The following is an 18,088-nucleotide window of genomic DNA, read 5'->3' as shown; positions in this document are numbered from 1 at the left end:
ACAGTATGCTTATCTTCTTCTTGTAGTTTCTTGATTGTACTCTTAACTACTACTTACTGTGTAATTATCTACTTGCATCAAATCTCTCCTAGAGTGGGTCTACTACTGTCATTCAGGTTCTCAAAGAGTCAAAGTTACGGGTCATGCCTTCTTCCTGCACTAAATTTGCTTATACGCTCTTAAAGTCGCATTTTTACTTCCATTTTTATGTGCAAAAATGCGGATATATTTATACTAATTATGAATATTAACGGGAAATAGTAGATGTAAATAAAGGTAAGAAAATATTTTCCTAATTTCTAGTTTATTTTTTTATACAAAATAAAAATTTTATTCTAACTTAATCTAAGTGCATATGTGTATAAATTTCTCTCTTAGAGACTTGAACTTAGCTCTTGTCTCTTACACTTTATAAGCATTTATACTCGTGCTCACACTTCTCAAATACTTACACTTATAAAGTGACCATTATTCCTAGAAGTGCACAAAAAAAGAAGAGAGAGATTGAAATTTAAGAGATAAAGGGCATATCATTCAATTCGAACTCTGACACTCATTTCTTCTACTCAAATTAGGAAAGTGAGCAAATATTTGCTACAAATTCTGACCAAGTCCTCAGAACCAAACCCTGCAAAAATACAACACATGCCCAAATTCTGACAGAAGAATATATGAATACAGGCCACGTTGCCTGCTAGGAAGGAAAAACCAAGCCTTATATTCACTTTTTCTTCTGTCCCTTTTGAACCCCACACGAGATGAGCTTCAAAGAGCAAAAGGAAATTAAAATGAAGCAAAAGAACAATATGTATTCTATGTTAGTTTTGGATCAACCATAAAACAGGAGTAACCAACCATGTAAAAGCGATAAAGAAAGAAAAGCTCTAAAGAAACGCTTTGTTGCTTCCATTGCTATTTTTTATTTACCAAGGTCCTCCATTTAACATTGCACTCCAATATCCACTTGGACCTCCTTGCCCTTTATTCTGTTCAACCTGTTGGTTTGTGCTTGAAATCTGCTTCAGTTCTTCAAAAGGAAACAAAAGCTTCCCTCCATTCTCTTGAGCTCCATACCTACTTCCAAACCCATCAATAGAAAACCCATGGGTTGGTTTGAATTCATGGAAAGGGAACCCAGATGATGAGTAAAGTGTACTTGAATCAGGCATAGATGGTGGGATAAAAGTATTCAAACCCCTTGAAGCAATTCCAGTCCTTAGTAGCTCCAAAGCTGAAAGATGAGCAGAGGAAGCAGAGCCAGAGTTTTGGTGATTGCTATTGTTTTCAATTTTGGGCACTTGAACATATTGGGATACATCATGATACTTCTGGAAAGCTGGGAAACCAAGATTAAGATCTTGGCCTTCATGGGCCTTTGGATTTTGAGAAGAAAATTGTGAAAGGTTTGGTGGATTAAGATCAGGAATCTTTGATGAAGTTGATGCTGTTGCTGTTGCTGTTGCTGTTGCTGAAGACTTCCTGTTCTTTCTTGAACCTCCTCCAACAGGAACGTTTCTAAGAGACCCACCTTCAGTCCAATACCTTCTGCAAGTCTTGCAGAAGTATCTTGGTTGAGTGAGGCTGTAGTTGTTGTAGTAACAGAACTTGGTGTTGGTTGAGTTACACCTTGGGCAATTCAAGTGCTCTTGAGGCCTTGCTCTTCTCTCTAACATAGGCCTTGTGCTAGGAGCTACTCCTTCTAAGGGCTTCACTAGCCCTACTCCTTCACCCTGAGACCCCCATTAAAAGAGAGAGATATTGAGAGAGAAACAGAGCAATAGGATACCAATAATTAAGGTGTTTCATTTACAAAAATCAAAAGGGTCATTAGACAATAATCTATAAGTCTGTTATAGATCTAAACAGCTAGATGGCATTTCAATAACAAAACAAAAGGATCAAGTTGAGTACATAAAGAGTGATAACAAGTAGACAAGCGAAACAAAGTAGCTTATCTCTTGGAAAATCATATTAAAAGAGAACATAAAGGAAACAAAAAACCTAAAGAACCAATAATAATAACAAATAATACCTTTTTCCCGTTCCCTTTTATCAGTTATCACATAAGCTAAAAAGTGAAGAAAGAAAAAGTGTTGTGCTTTCATGTTTAAATAACAGAATCAAAAGTTAATCTAATGAAAAAAAAAAGGGACTTGCAGTGACTTTGAACATCGTCTGATGGAGAAAAAGATCATTGAAATAAACCCCATAAAACTTTTTTCAGAAATAATTGGAAAATGATATATGTTAGCTTTGATGAAACAATCCTAACCCTGAATAAATAGCTCACAGTCGTTGTTAAATAGGAAAAGAAAAAGGACATACAACAAATCCACCCACCTTTGGCCATTGAGCAGTACCATCCATGAATTCGGAAGTTGAAAAGGGAAGGGAAAGAAAAGCAAGGGATGACTTCAGAGAGAGAGGATTCACCTCCTTCTTCTGCCGCTGATCTTAGTGCAAGAAAGAAGGTTTCAGATTGTTTGTTTGCTGGCTTTATGTGGTGGCTTACTTTTGAATGCTGAAACTTTAAAGAAAGTTGTGTTTGTTTTGACTACACCTATAAAATATCAACACATTTGTGTTGTTGTGGGTGTGATTCTATGTGGGAATTTTTGTCTGATTTTGTTTTTAGTTGTTCAACTTTACTATTATTTTGTTTAAAATTTGTTGGTGGAATAATGAGTGTGAACTGTGGGCGATTTCTCTTTTTTGACCTGATAATGAGGATTGTCTTTATTCTTGATTTTCTCTTGGCCACTTTTGGTGTTTGTCTAAGGATCATTCACGAGTAGGGGTGGGGTTTTGTTTGGGTTATCATAAAGATCACATTTGATTGGCTAATACCCTAATACCCTATGCAATTTGTCAAAGGATCCTGCAGTAGTAACTTTCCCAATGTTTTCAAAAAGTAACTTCCTTAAGGATTGCTTGCAAAGTAATCAAAAATATTCTCTTTAAACGGTGACTTCTTACTTCTTAGGTCTCTTAAATTAGGGTTTATTGGAAATCCTACGGAAATTGCATTTGTCCCATTCTCTTTCAAATCATACAGGGATTTTATGTTTGTGAGTAGTCCATCATGGAATAGGATGATTTTTTTAACAAAATTTTAAACATAATCTCATGCCATTTGTTTTGGATTTAACTTGTTTGCTTTAGGATGAAGATTTTACAAAAACTTCATGATGAAGTTATCACTTATATATTTTAATCCCAATGGCTCTTTCCTATCATACAGGGATTTTATGAGTTGTCCATTGTATGGAATAGGATGATTTTAAGTCTCGGGCCTATCAACTCATCAACTTGTAGTAGAAAGTAAGAATTATAATTTTTTAACAAAATTTAAACTCATGCCGTCTATTTTGGGTAACTCTTTTGCTTTACTGTTGTAATTTTAAAAACTTCAAGGTGAAGTTATCCTTAAAAACATTTGCATATTTTAATCCTAAAGGTTTTGCTAGTTTATCAAACACATATTTTTAATAAAATCCCACACAATTTTATCTTTTTAATTGTTGGAAAAAAAAATTTTGAAAATAAATAAGCACAAAATTATAAATAATAAAAAAAAAAAATTCCTCTAGTGTGAAAGTTGTAAGTTGGTAGAGTGAAAAATGAAAAAAAATGAAAAGAGAGAGAATAAGAGAACCTTGTCTTGTCTTCAAGTTCAAAATTTTAAAAGAAAGAAAGAAAGAAAAAAAATGAAAGGTGATGGAAGGAGAGGAAAAAGAAAGTGGAAAGCCGACAGGAAGAGACAAATGAGGGTGTAAGTGGAGCCCAGATAATGCGCGGTAGGATGGATGAGAAATCTTTGTGCTCGCTGGGTGTTTCTTTTTATGATGGTGACACCTACGGGTTTGAATTCTTTCGAATAAGCCAAGGGCTCAGTATCTCAGTAGCAATTTCTCATGGCCTTCCTTAATTATATGATCTTTTTAGAATCTTTATAATTCGGCCGACCAAGAGGTTTGAGATTTGAATTGGGTTTATACTTAAATTTAATTTGTGTTTAAGTTTGATAATGAAAACAATTATCGTGAAATGAACGTTACAATAAAGTTTAGTTACAACTTTAGTTGTAGTTATTGACTACAACTTACACTAAAAAATATTAACATTATTATATATTTTGAAAATTTAACCGTTAGATTATATGTTCTTTATATCCTTAATACGCATGTCAAATTTTGTGTCAATTAGATATTATTTACTATTCAATCCATTAACCTTTTTTATGCATAATTTTAAACTTTAAAACTTGAAATTTAAATATTTGAGTCATAACACAGCTATTGATCTTTTGAAAATTTTATAAGCATGGATGATATAAGAATAAAATGCAATTTAATGGTAGATTTGTCAAAATTTGTTAAGACATATGTGTTTCACTTGTTAAGAACATATGTCATTCTTTTATGTAATTGGCTAATCATTTGACAAGACGTACTTTACTTATAATTGAGTAGATCTAGGTGTTCTTAATTCTTCAAAAAACAAGGTTTCAAGATCAAGTGTTGAAACAATTCAAGTCTGTCCAAGAAACAAGTTAAATAGTGCAAATTCATTAAAACTCGACAACTGCATTTATCAAGTTTAAGAAAGCTATTTCAGCCCCATGTGCTCGACACCTGCTCGACAGTTTCTCAACAGCTCCTATCTGTCGAGGTTTAAGAATTTCAGAATTCTGATCTGATTTTCTTAGAATCCGTGAATGTATCTTTAAGCCTTCTTTTCTCCTAACTCTAGGCATATAAAAGGATTATTTTAAGGGCCATCAAAAAATACACAAGTTGCACAAGCATTAAGAAAACTTTGCTCAAGCAAATTGTGACCAGAAACAAAATTTTTGCCTAGTTTATCTCTCTGAAGAAGTAGTTGTAGTTGTACACCGTAGGGTTTTGTGACCAAGCATCTTCTTAATCTTCATCGTATGAATGAACTGAAGAACTTTGCAGCCAACAATCTTCTCTAGTTGGTGATTGAAGTCATGTACTGGGATCCACACAGTTGGTTAATCACGTACTTAGGAGCCGTACATCAAAAGGAGAAATTCTCACTATAGAACAAGTACAATTGGGTATTGGGATAAAAGTTCAATTGTAAGTTAGCATAAGATACTAGGATTCCTTTACTTGTAACCGCTTGTTGTGATAATAGTAGAATTTCAGGAGTGGTGACCTTAAAATCACCTGGTGGAGTTTTTGCCGTGTAAGTTTTCCTCATTCATAAATAAATCACTGTGTCATTTTATTTTCCGCTGCATACTTTAGTTATTGGTGATTTGTTTGTGCCACGCACTTTGCATGTTAATTTGATTTATTAATAAATTTGGGTAATTAATCAATTAATCCATCACAACGGGTTAATACGTTTTTAGCCTATCAAAATTCACATCCAATGAAAATATATATATTAGAGATTAAATGAAGTTATAGCTACTGGTTACAAGTTAAAATCTTATCTTATGATTCTTATCTAGCTATCAAAAAAAGGATTAGATATATAACTGCTTTATCATCAAGAATATTATATATATCTCGTAATCAATTACTTATTTCTGGTTTTGATAAACTATATAATCATGTAATAATAGTGACAAGTTGTGTACCTAATGAATAGCTTTTGTCATCAATTCCTTCTGGATGGTGGTGTTGTATTAAATTATCACGGATGACATAATAAATTCATGATCGGAACATGGTATGAGGGCGATCTTTGTTTCTAGGAATTTATCAATGATGATCATTTCATGTAGGAAATGGGACTACAGAGGAAGTGGAATGCTGTACAAACTAAATATAGGTGGCACAAAACGTTCGTCCATTATGGCATGGATCATGCTTTTTTTTTTTTTTTTGGTAATAATTTTCAATAAGATAAATAACTGTGAGTCATTTTCTTTATTTTGAAAGTGTTCTTTCACGTCATTCTGAATTATGCACCTCTAATAATAATAAAAGCACTTTTACAGAGACAAGTATGCCATTAACTACTTTCTCAACAAAAAAGAAAAGTATGCGATTAACTACTCTAATGAAGTCAGAGAGAATGCGTCTCTTTTGGCGATTGAAAGTTATTCTAGTTGACAAGGTGAAGGGTAATGGGTTTACATAAAAAAGTTTTTTTTTTTTTTTTTTAATGATTCATTAGTTATAATGGAATATAAAGAATTTGAATCTTGAACATTTTCATCAAAAACATCGGGAGACTCTTGGTGGGTATACTTCAATTGTTAAAACTAGAAGTATAGTTAACAAAGCTGAAACTAATCTCGATATGGTGTAAATCTTTGGATATTATTAAGTTATTGGTTATACAATAAGAGCTATATAACTCACTGTTTGCTTTATGTGTAGAATCAGGATTCAAATTTCTCTCTTATAAAGGTCATTTAAAAAGTAAACATATTTTTAAAGTTGATGCGGATATAAATAAAAAGAACTAATTTAAGGAATAATTTTTAAAAATTAAAATTTCTGAAACGGAACAATTTAAACCATTTAAAATTGTTATGATTTATTCTCCAAAAAAAAATTGTTATGACTTCCTTACAAAATGTTTTATATAATGAAAGAGATGCCATCCTACAAAGAATTGCAAATAAATCAATCATGTGGATCTTGTAATTATACGATCGATACTCTAGGAATATAATAAATACATGCCTCCTTCTTACATAAATGATAAATAGTAGGTTTTACAAAGGTTAGGCCTAGGCTTCTACTACAAAGGTTAGGCCCTTTTGTAGTGGTGCTCTGGTTATGTAATATATTATCAGCCTATTTTAAAAACTTTATATACTACTTTCGTGTTTGTGTATTTTAATAAATATTACTGTTTCTTCAAAAAAAAAAAAAACTATTATGTGAAAAAAGTGAGTACACATTTAAGTTACTCCTAATGTATTTTATAATTTTCCATAAATCTTGTATCTCTTGATTATTTTCTTAATATATTTTATAAAATGACCAAAATATCAATTTAATAACAATACAATTTTAGTCCCAAAATTTTAAGATCGGTTAAGTATCCAAAATAATCTAATATGACCCGAGCATGTGTTCTTCCTCTAACGCTTTATTATATCCTATATCACCTTTTTAGTTAACTTGTCATTTTCTTAAAAAAAATTTGGTATTCCTCACGGGCAGAGCTAGGGGAGTCAAAGGGCGGAAATTTTCCATTGGCTTGCCAAAAAATATTAATAGTTTTACTTTACAACCTCCCCTGTGCAATTACAATTTTATTTTATTTTTCATATTTTTGGTGAATTTATCATATTTATTTACTGCACTATTATCTCTCTCTTAAATGTCAAAATTCATTCGAATGACAAAAGAAAATCTTCTTTTTAAGGTTCAAAACTTATAAAAGGAAAGTGGAGGTGGGAAAAAGAAAAGGGAAATAATGAAGTTAAGGTACGTTTGATACACTGAATGTAGATTACATTAGGAATAATAATCTTTATTATTAGGAATAGAAGACATTGTAATAGAATAATTATTACTATTAATAAGTTTGGTTGTTACATATGGAAAACTTGTAAAAGAAGATGTATAAGGAAACTTTACATTTCTGGAAATATAATAATTTTAAAACCTATTATATACACTAAAGAATAGCTATTACATCCATTTTAAAGAGGAATAGCTATTCTTCAATTTAAAGAATAGTTATTCCAATGTAATAATTAATCTATGTAATAAAGATGCAACCAAATGACCGAATTGATATTACACATGAATAGCTATTCCATTACAAGAGTTATTATAGCATACCAAACGTACCCTTAGAGTTTTAACATAAGGAAACAAATTATTTTTATCTTTCAAAAGTGATAAAAAAAGAGGTAATAGGACTTCAAATCCTTTATATTATAATTTATTATTCTTTGTAAGAAATTGTGGAATAAGGTTGATTTCAATTAGCATAATTGGTAAAGTCTTTTATAGTTAAATAAAAAAAAATTAGGATTCAAATTTTGCCTACACCAAAAATCAATTGTTGTTTTTATCAAATAAAAATTGTATAATAAGAAATAAATTTTTTGGATAATTACATAATAACATAAATTTATGTAAATTTACGTAAATTGTACTCAGTATCTATCGAACTATAAAAAATACTTTCATTCAAAAGTGAAATTTTAACTTTGAAGAAAAAAAAGATAAAAACTTATTCATGCCCAAAAAAAAAAAATCCTTTACAAATAAACAAAATATAGTGAATATACTCGTCTTGTGTATTTTTTACATTAAAATATTACATAATAAATACATGAATAATATATATATATATATATATATTTGAGTGTATTTATATATATGTGTATATAAGTTTCTAATCAATGACTACGAACCTTCCAAGTCTTTGTAGTATATAAAATGCTACCTATTGTATCAGAATCAAATCAATTATCAAGGTAGACTCCAATATCATTGTCTCTGTATATATATAAATGACAAAATCTAATCTCGAACAATTTTTTTCTTTGAAAACAATAAACCCAAACCCAAATTCAATTTTCTATAAAAATTGTAACCCAAAATCAGAAAATCAAACACACAAAATTCCCGACCCTTTTTCTATTAAAAAAAAAACCAAAACAAAAAAAAATAAAAATAAACCCACAAAAAGATATTACAAAGGCCGAACCCTAAATTGAAACAAAGCAGGAAAACCAGATTTGGATCATTGATGTGGACATGAGATGAAGTTATGAACAGTGAAAATTACGGAAATAAATAATAGTCACCATTCAAGTAGGTAAAGTGAAGAATTAATAATCGTCACCCTCGAATGCCCCAAATATATTAACAATTGCTCATAACCGTCAACCTTAATTACTACTGTCAATTTCGATTAAGGGAGTAGAGTCAAGTTGGCTGAAAATAAGGCTAATTTTCAGCCAACTCTACTCTATACAATATGCCTCTCCCTTTCCCTCAATCCAAACTGGCCACTAATAAGGCTTGCAGGTCAGAAACTGACACATCAAACACCTATATTCTCTACTTGTTTATCTTTGCATTTTACTTTCTAAATTAAAATCAGCACTACTTACGTTGTCTAGTTACGTTAATGCAAGTAAGTTTCTTTCCAATGTATGTTTTATCTTTTCCTTATAATTAAGTAGTTTATCTTAGGGTCGAACTTATTTCCTTTGCAATTATGTATTACTTCAAAGTAGTGTGGATATAGTAAACTTAGTTTCAAAAAATTTAGTTCCACATGCCACCTCTCACAACATTGAATTTATGTTATATGCAATTCCGCCTTGATGAAGTCATCTTCAACATAATGTCTACGAGATCATTTCAAGCCTAGAGCAAGACATAGTGTGTGTTTGGCAACCGATTAAAAACGCGTTTTTTATTTAAATTATCCACTGTTTGCTAGTCTTACACTATGTTTTGTCTCAATTTTATTTTAAATAATCTAACTTTCAACTTGTTAAAAAGAAGCTACTGTCTAGCTTTTTGTCTCACATTATCAAATGAGTTATGAAAAAATAAGAAATTCTCAAACAGACACAACCTCAAAACACATTTGTTCGGCAAACAAACATCATGACCTACTCAAGTTGAGAAATTACCAACCTATTGTAGCTCAAAAAACCTACATAAGCTAAGATGTCTAAATCTGAGTTATTGGGACCACTTAATTAGGTATAATAAAACAGTTAGGCTTTAATTCATTTATTCACTATTCAACAAATTCAGTTATACATACGGTTAGGCCTCATTTTTTATATTCATCAAAACTAAGTCTCAATATACAAAATTCAATCTAACTAACAAATTTAGACTAAGGCTCAAAAACTAAAATAATCAAAATAAAAAATTTAAGATACATATATTGATTAACTATTTATTGCTATCTTACCAACCCAATACTTCTTGCAGTGCACATGGACCAAAAACTACCACCAAATTCTCTTTTTAGTTCCATATTCTCCAAAAAAAAAAAAAAAACCTTTCGTTAATATAGGACATCGGTTTATCAATTAGTTTATCACAACAAACACATAAGACCATCCAAACACTAAATACTACATGCTTCCTATAATGCAATGCAAATAAAATGAAGCAAAGACAGAAAATGTCCGATACAATGAACAGGTTTAAATCCACACAACTGAACCAAAATACCAGTGTAAAAATACAAAGACATACTAGTTTACAATCTACACGAACCATAGTTAGTAAAACATTTTAATTTAAAATTATAATTAAACATTTAAAAAGGAAATACTTGCAGACCTTGTTTGTAGTCCTCCTATTCAGCTCGAAAATTCCTCGGATTACCGAAGTAAGGGTGAGATTCAAAACCCTAGAAATCGAAGCATAAACAAGAAAAGTTAAAAGTTGAAACTCGAAGACCCAGATCGCGAAATTGAAAATTGCATACAATAGAAATTTGAAGGAAAGAGAGAAAAAGGGGGTAAACTCGCCTAAGTCGACTCGGTGCTTGACAAATCGTCGGTGTTTTATGAAGATCGATCTTAGAAAGTGGGACGGTGATGGTGCGTGGGTCAGTGATGGTGTGTGAGATGTAGTGGCAGCAGTGAGATTTAGTGGGTCAGCGATGGTGAGTGAGGATGAGGATGAAGGGAATCGGTGAAGGATGAGAGCTGAGAGCTGAGAGCTTTTGAAATAGGGTTAAAATATTTTTTACTATGCTATTTATACAAATCCTAGAGCTGCATTTTTAACATGTGGCTATAGGTTTTGGCCTGAAGCCCCGTTTAAAAAATGCATCCAGATCCCTGGCTGAAGCCGCGTTTTAATCGCACGACTTTACACCATAGTTCAAGCCGTGGTTTTTACACGCGGCTTCAGACCAAATTTAAAGCCGCATCTAAAAAATGCGGCTTTAGGAAACCTAGAGCTGCATGTTTAAAATGCGGCTCGAGTTAATAGAAAATAAAAAATAAAAAATTTATGTTTGCGAAATAATTAAAATGCATAATGGCCTAGAGTCGCGGTTTTGAAACAGGGCCATAACTGGCCGTGTTTTAAATGCGGCCCAAGCCCAATAAAACACAGCTGAAGACTCAGTCTATGGCCTCATTTTCAAAACAGGGCTTCAGGTCAGGTCTTTAAGCCCCGTTTTATAAAAACGGGGCTATAGCACATCTATGGCTGCGTTTTTTCAAACGCGGCCCAAAGCCCCCGCATTTTTTAGTGTCCTCTACCTATTTTCCTTCACTCAATTTGAATCAAATAACACTTTCTTATTAGTGCATTAATTATTTTTCTTTACACATAACTAAATCATCTCAAGTGACTCTCTCTTCTTTTTACATTAGTAAAAGTCACTAATTCCATTTTTAAGTTCTTCATTTCGTATTCTATCTTACTTATATTTTCACTCATCAACTTTAATATTCTAATTTCAACTGTACTTATTCCATGAACGTGTTGCTTCTTAATAGCCTAGCATTCACTACAGTAGATCATCAAAATGTCAATCTTATCATACAAATAGATTTCAAAAATGGATTTGTAATTTTCAACACCTGAAAACCCCCCAAAAAATTCTTCAAAACCCCAGATTATACGAACAAAGTAACAATGATTGAATAATTAAAATAAAGACTCATACCGATCTAGGCAGAGGATGATCGATTTAACGATGTGAAATGTGGGTAGCCTACCTCCATAGTCCATATAGGGTATAAGGCTATGACTATGAACTCCTTTTGCTCGAATTGAATCCCCGAACTCGGACTAGCTCCAATTTTGGGATTAATATGTGAGACCCAGCACAAAATTTTAGCCTACATAACAAAAGTTGGGTTCAGGTTTTGAAAAAATATTGCATTGGCATGCGGAATTTTTTATCTTATGCCTGACCATATGCCATTTTGGGATTTTCTTTAAAAAAATAGTTATGATTCGTGACTGTTAGAGATTTCAAGGCCTAGTAGTAATTAAAACATAAGTCTATTATAAAACTCTAGTTAGGTTTATTGTATATAATTATACTTAAGAGTGCAAGCAAAGTAATCATAATCTTACTCGACATATAAGTAAGATAATCCAAATCTTATTTGTAGTGCAAATGTTGCATCCTAGACTAGTTTATGGTTAGTCTAAGATTTAGCTTAATATAAATACCATCCAGTGATTTCATTGTAAAATATAGAGCTTAATATGTTGTAAAATAGTGGAAGCTCAAATTATCAAGATTGATTTTGAAAATATTTTAGGCTTAAGAAAGATCTCCAAACTAATCAATAGGATGAAGAAAATTAATCCAAAAAGAAAATAGACACAAAACACCAAGAATTTACCTGGTTCGGCAATAGCCTCCATCCACGGGCGACGACGAAAAAATTTCACTATAACAAATTTGGGATAATACAAATTGGTGTAAAGGCACTCTTACAAACCCAAATCCCAAATATACCCAAATAGCTCTCTCTCACAAATACAAAACAAAGAACCAAAGGTTCACAAATACCAAATACGAATTGCGCAAAAACCAAAAGAGATAGTCACAAAGCAAATTCAAAAGTTGCAACACACCAAGAAAGAGCAAATCACCAAACTGTAGAACCAAGCAGCAACAAACCTCTCTCACTATTCAAAATTGCAACCCACAAATATAAAAGAACTAAACAAAGGAGAGCCTCTTTTTCTCATACCCACACACTCTATTTTCACGCTTTTCAATTGCCACAACACATTGGTTATATAGGATGTTAGAGCACTCACAACAATGGTGCTATATTGGTATATTGCTATATTTTAGCTCCTCAAACACCAAAATCATGCTCCAGCAGTGGAGCTAAATCTTTTTTTTTTTTTTTTAACTCCATTGCTACACTGCACATTTATAGATAAATGTGCACTGTTCATGAGAGCTAAACAAAAAATATTATTTTTATTCTGCCTAGAGATTAAAATAATACCACTTGCTCCTTTTTTTTTTCATTCTTTTATCATACCGTGCCTCTCTCTCTCTCTCTCTCTCTCTCTCTCTCTCTCTCTCTCTCTCTCTAGCTTACTCTCTCAACTCCGGTCTCTCAAGCTCACTCTGTTTACTGCTGCCAGCCCGACTTATCGTCAACATTGCCGCCACCGAAACTCTTCGTCATCGACCCACCAGCCGTCCTAAGCTGCCAATCAGCCTCAGACCCACACCGCTGATCGGAGTGCTTGCTTGTAGTTGTGCTTGCTCGTGGATATTAGGTACCTGACTGGGAAACCCATGGAACTCGCCGACCCACCCCTTCTGCCGACCTAGCTCGCCAACGTTGTGCTTGTTTGTGATTGGTGATTTTTTATTTTGTTTGTGATTAGTATTTTGTTTGGTCTGGGTTGGAAAAAAAGATTGGAGATTTGGTTTTTTTTTTTTTCCTGCTATGGACTGCTGGTGCTGGTGGAGGTGGTGGTGTTGTAGCTATGGTTGTGGTTGATGGTAGAGGTGGTTGTGGTTAGTGCTATGGATTTTTTGGGTAGTGAGAAATATTATTTTATTGTAGGGGTTATATTATTTTACTGTAATGTTTATATTATTTTATTATGTTGAAAGTTAAAATAAATCCACTGCTGCAGTATGTGTGTAGGTAAAACAAATAAAGTAACTTTTAATGGAGCTAAATAGCTAAATTTTTAACCCCACTGAATGCTTTTAAGTCGGCTAAGATACAAGTCCTTCTATCAATAGAATTGTAGTCCTTCACGTGCAAAATACTAATTCAAGTAAAGACAAAGTCTAGCTACTTAAAGTAACTCTGAGGCCGTTTGGACTCAGCGTTTGCTGAGTCCACGTTTCACGTTTTGCCTTTTTTTTTTTTTTTTTTTTTTTTTCCGGAAAAGTGAACAGTAAAATCACATGATTTTACTGTTCGGAGACAAAAACACTGTTTATGCACTGTTTTGGCACTGTTCACGCACAAAAAAATATTAAAAATGGGTCTCACGGTACTATTTACACATTTAAAAATTATTTTGCTACAGTATTTTCAGTTTTCAGTTTTCAGTTTTCAGTTTCAGCAACAATAAGTTCAATCCAAACACACCCAAAATATCTCAACTCATGAGATGAGAGACAAAAAGGGACCAACAGTAACAGAGAAGTCACAATCAATTGAAAACGCCACCTACCGGATAAGTTCCAAGGATTCCAATGGTCAAACGCCTCGGATTCTCTTGCAGGAAGCATCTTTAAAATAGTTCAAAATGAGTTATAAATATAGTGACTCTAGCGGCACATAAAATTTTGACAAGTTGAGGGGTTAGTTATAAATCAAAATAAAATAAGATTATGTTGAGACTCATCATTTTTTTTAATAATTTAATAGTTGATAGATGAGAGATTTAAACTTTCAAAATTCTAGACAAAATGCATCGTAATTTATCACAATTCAAAATAAATGTGTTAAAAAAATATTGTAAGATTTTAGGTTAAAATGCAAAACTTACCCTCTAAGATTTACGATTTTTCATTTCAATCCTATGAGTTTGGGTTTTGTCATTTTAATCCTCTAAATTTCATTCATTCCCAATTAAGTCTCCGTTAATATGCTGTTAGTTTCTACTGTTAACTTTATTTATTTTTATTTAATTTTTAATTTTAGAAAAAATATAGTAACCATGAAGAACCACAATTGCTTTGCTCTAGATATGAATGGTTTTGAGGTTGCATTCCAACCGATTTTCCTTTTTTTTTTTTCTTTTTCTTTTTTAAATTTCAATTAACGTTTTTTCTAAAATTAAGAAATAAAAAATAAAAAAATAAAAAGTTAACGACAGAAACTAACAACACATTAACGAAAAACTTAATTGGAAATAAATAAAACTTAAAGGACTGAAATGATAAAACTTAAACTTATAAAACTGAAATGAAAAATGGTGAAACTTATAGAAAATGAGTTTTGAATTTTAACCAATATTTTATTATACCAATTTAAGTGTTCAATAAACCATACCTTTATTAATCTTTAACGAAAAATATTTAACTAAAAAACTTACTTAACAAAATATTTAACTAAAAAAATCCTTCAACAAAATGCTAATATCTAATGTAAATAGTGTTAATTAACCTAAATTGTGTTAATTAATATAAATTTTCAGGGTTAGCTATAAATACTCAATAGATTAGTTATAATTGACCACATTTATTGTTTTTCTTATTAGTTTACTTTTTCTTTTATTACTCTTTGCTTAAATTTGAATACAACTAATAATTTTAGAATTTAACTTATTTTCGGTACTTTTTTAAAAGGACAAGTTATTTTGTTTTAAATATACAATAGCAAGTGATAGTAAATTTTAATCGCCACGAATGTGTAGCAATTTTTCATTAAAATAAAAAGATATTCTAATTAAAAAAATACAAAGAAAACCAAACCCATAATTTTGAACATCTTTATCGAATAAAATTTCCTCAAATAAATCTCTCTACTAATCATAACCTGCTGCATATTCATTTTGTTTTCCTTAATCAAAGCCTATATAAAAGATTTCTACACTACTTTATTATTTTCCTTTATCTTTTTCTTTTTTATTACTTTTGCTCTCAAAATACCATAAATACATACTCTTTCTCTTACATTAATGATAAATTTCCCCATAAATTTAATAAATAAAACTTACCATTTATGTAAAAAAAATACGCATTTATAATACTCCAAAAATACACAATAATTTTCTCATATTTCTATAAGTCACGGCGTGTCCAGTTACAATAACTTTGCAATCCCAACCAAAAAAAAAAAAAAATTTGAGACAGTAAAAAATTAAAATGAAAGCTGTACAAAGGAGTGAAATCATCATTGAAATTTTTTTTCAAACTTCCACATTAAAGCAAACTCAAAACGGCCCCAATGAAATAAAAGGACATTTTTCAGAACTTCAACTTCATAGTTTAGGCTTTACAGTCCCACCAAAAAAAAAAAAAAAATAATTCAAAGTCTAGGGCCTAGGCACCCAACATATTACATATACCTGTTTAGCAAAAAAAAATATATTACATATACTCATTCTTGCTTTACAAAAACTAAAATAGCCAGCAAAAAATAACACAAATATATCCCTAATCTGGATGCTGCAATCAGGGGTGGTTTTGATCTTTATTTATGTATATATTGGAAACAGTCAAAACCACACCATATATACAAACGCTATTCTCCCTATTTTCCCAGAAGGGATTTAAAATACCAAAAGCCTTTGGTGTCCTTAGGGCCTTCCTCTCCCGATGGTGGAGGATCACTCTGTGGTGTCTTGTGGAGCTTGCTAACATCATAGCCCTCATCTGTGGCCTTCTGAAGTAGCTGATTGTAAATCTCTTCATCTAGGTGGGTTTGCCTGCATAATATCTAAGGAAAAACCACCAAAAAGATAAATAGAATTAATTGATTCTGATTTATGATACCATTTATGCCTAGAAAAAATCTGAAGAAAACACAAAATTTTAGAATATTTATGGAAAATTTTGACAATTGGGTATCTTTTAAAATTGAGAAAATTTTCATATGCAAGAATAAACTTGTAAGTTATAACAAGCCAACTATTGTAAGGAAAGATATATATATATATATATTTATAAGCCATTATTTTATCATCAAGGAATCATCCAACTAAGTTACAACTCTTAACTCTTTCTCCAAAAAAAAAAAGTTTACCAACCCTTAACTCCCCTTATAAACAAGCATTCTTTTTTCTTTTTTATGAATAAAATAATTAACAATGAAGAGACAACGGAATTCATAGGCCTAACAGAATAGTAAGCCAACCTCAAAAGGCAAATACGCAAACAGTAGGAACAAATACTGAACAAATTTCACTACTAGTGAATTGTGATCAGTGTAACATCATTTTCGCATTCAACCATGGCCTAACTCATTTTAATTATACCACCTCCATATATAGTTTGTAATCGTAAAGTATGTTGTGAAATTTATTGTAGCATCATACTATCAAGGAAAAAGTAATTGAAATTGTGCAAAACCAAATAAAACCAAGCTTATCAAATAAATAAATAAAATCAAGAACAATATCAATAATGAATCTAAAAGATCACAAATTGGCATTAAAAAAATAGATGAAAAGGTTGAAAGGCATACCCAAAGAGACTTCCTGGTAGGCTGGCCAATCAAGGCATACTGATAATCATCATCAAGGTACAAAACCCAGTAGTCCCCAACCACAGGGATGATGGGCAGGAATGGAGGGACATAGAATTTAACTTTGAGCTTAGCCTCATCACTGTTGGGATCAGCCTTGTATGCACTGCCCTCTATGTACCCTCTTTTCCCATCAGTCCAGGTCTCATTCAGCACATTCACAGTCCCATCCTCTCTCAGAGTGTATGTAGCCCTTGTGTTCACACCATTCTTGGGCTGAAATCTTGATGGGAATGAAGCTATCTCATACCACCGTCCCATGTACCTGTTTAGGTCCACACCCTTCACCACTTCCATCTCTTTGTTGGCCATATTTGCTTGTGTTGTGTGTCACAGTTGTTGCAGAAGAGAGACTCAGATAGAGTTTTGAGCTTCTTTGCTTTCTGGGATTTTGAGGGTTTTTGATGTTGTAGGCTGGTCACCTTTTGATAAGGTCGAAGTGATCGATACGTGGAGGCCTATGAACCTTACGTCTGTGGCTTGTAATATGGGAGTTTCTAGTACATTTGGCGTCTTTTTCTTTATTTTTTTATTTTTTTTATTTTTATTTTATTTTTTATTTTTTATTTTTAATTTATTGGATAAGAGTTTTCTGAAAACTCGTGATTGTTTTTGACTTTGTTTTTGACTTTTTTTTTTTGGTAATTTGAAAAAAAAAAAAGAAAAAAAAAAGAAAAAAAAACCTTGGTGAGTAAGTTTCTATTTGGCTAAGAAACAACAAACGAAAGACTTGGTGATGAAGAAAAAACATGGAGCCGAATGTGTCAATATTCAGATCAAGAATTTGAAGGTATTGAGAAAACTTGAGATTGGGCGTATAAAGGTCCCACAGGGAACAGGATGGGAAAAGAGAGAAAATTTTGATAGTAACTTATGAAATGAGATTTTTGATACTATAAAAAGAGGATAATTAATATTATCCTATTCTAGACTATTCTTTGAGCA

The 18,088-nt window shown here is 31.8% G+C and overlaps 2 protein-coding genes across 3 annotated transcripts; both read right to left on the bottom strand.

The window, feature by feature from the left end:
* Positions 1 to 504: 504 nt before the first annotated feature.
* LOC111983239 (dof zinc finger protein DOF2.5) lies at positions 505 to 2,602 on the bottom strand. Of its 2 annotated transcripts, none has more exons than XM_024014906.2 (2): positions 2,341 to 2,602; positions 505 to 1,730 (listed from the first exon to the last, which is right to left on the bottom strand). In XM_024014906.2, the coding sequence occupies exons 1-2, from the start codon at positions 2,365 to 2,367 to the stop codon at positions 924 to 926; spliced, it is 834 nt and encodes a 277-aa protein (XP_023870674.1). In that variant the 5' UTR covers positions 2,368 to 2,602; the 3' UTR covers positions 505 to 923. The 2 variants fall into 2 exon arrangements, with proteins under 2 accessions (XP_023870674.1, XP_065616532.1); XM_065760460.1 differs by lacking the exon at positions 2,341 to 2,602 and adding an exon at positions 2,033 to 2,320.
* Positions 2,603 to 15,770: 13,168 nt separating this feature from the next.
* Positions 15,771 to 17,596, bottom strand: LOC112019869 (temperature-induced lipocalin-1). Its single transcript, XM_024052412.2, has 2 exons — positions 17,084 to 17,596; positions 15,771 to 16,336 (listed from the first exon to the last, which is right to left on the bottom strand). Exons 1-2 carry the CDS (start codon positions 17,453 to 17,455, stop codon positions 16,151 to 16,153), a joined length of 558 nt encoding a protein of 185 aa, XP_023908180.1. The 5' UTR covers positions 17,456 to 17,596; the 3' UTR covers positions 15,771 to 16,150.
* Positions 17,597 to 18,088: the final 492 nt, after the last annotated feature.

Source organism: Quercus suber, unplaced genomic scaffold (genome assembly GCF_002906115.3).
Source record: "Quercus suber isolate HL8 unplaced genomic scaffold, Cork oak 2.0 scaffold_368, whole genome shotgun sequence".
NCBI classification, from domain to species: domain Eukaryota; kingdom Viridiplantae; phylum Streptophyta; class Magnoliopsida; order Fagales; family Fagaceae; genus Quercus; species Quercus suber.
This window is presented reverse-complemented; position numbering and strand designations above follow the sequence as displayed.

Excerpts from the sequence above, each read along its gene's own strand:
- LOC111983239 (XM_024014906.2), bottom strand. The coding sequence starts at position 2,367 with ATGGATGGTACTGCTCAATGGCCAAAG. Across the intron at positions 1,731-2,340 it reads GTACTGCTCAATGGCCAAAG|GGTGAAGGAGTAGGGCTAGT; the intron begins GTGGGTGGATTT and ends TGGGGGTCTCAG.
- LOC112019869 (XM_024052412.2), bottom strand. The coding sequence starts at position 17,455 with ATGGCCAACAAAGAGATGGAAGTGGTGAAGGGTGTGGACCTAAACAGG. Across the intron at positions 16,337-17,083 it reads CTACCAGGAAGTCTCTTTGG|ATATTATGCAGGCAAACCCA; the intron begins GTATGCCTTTCA and ends GTTTTTCCTTAG.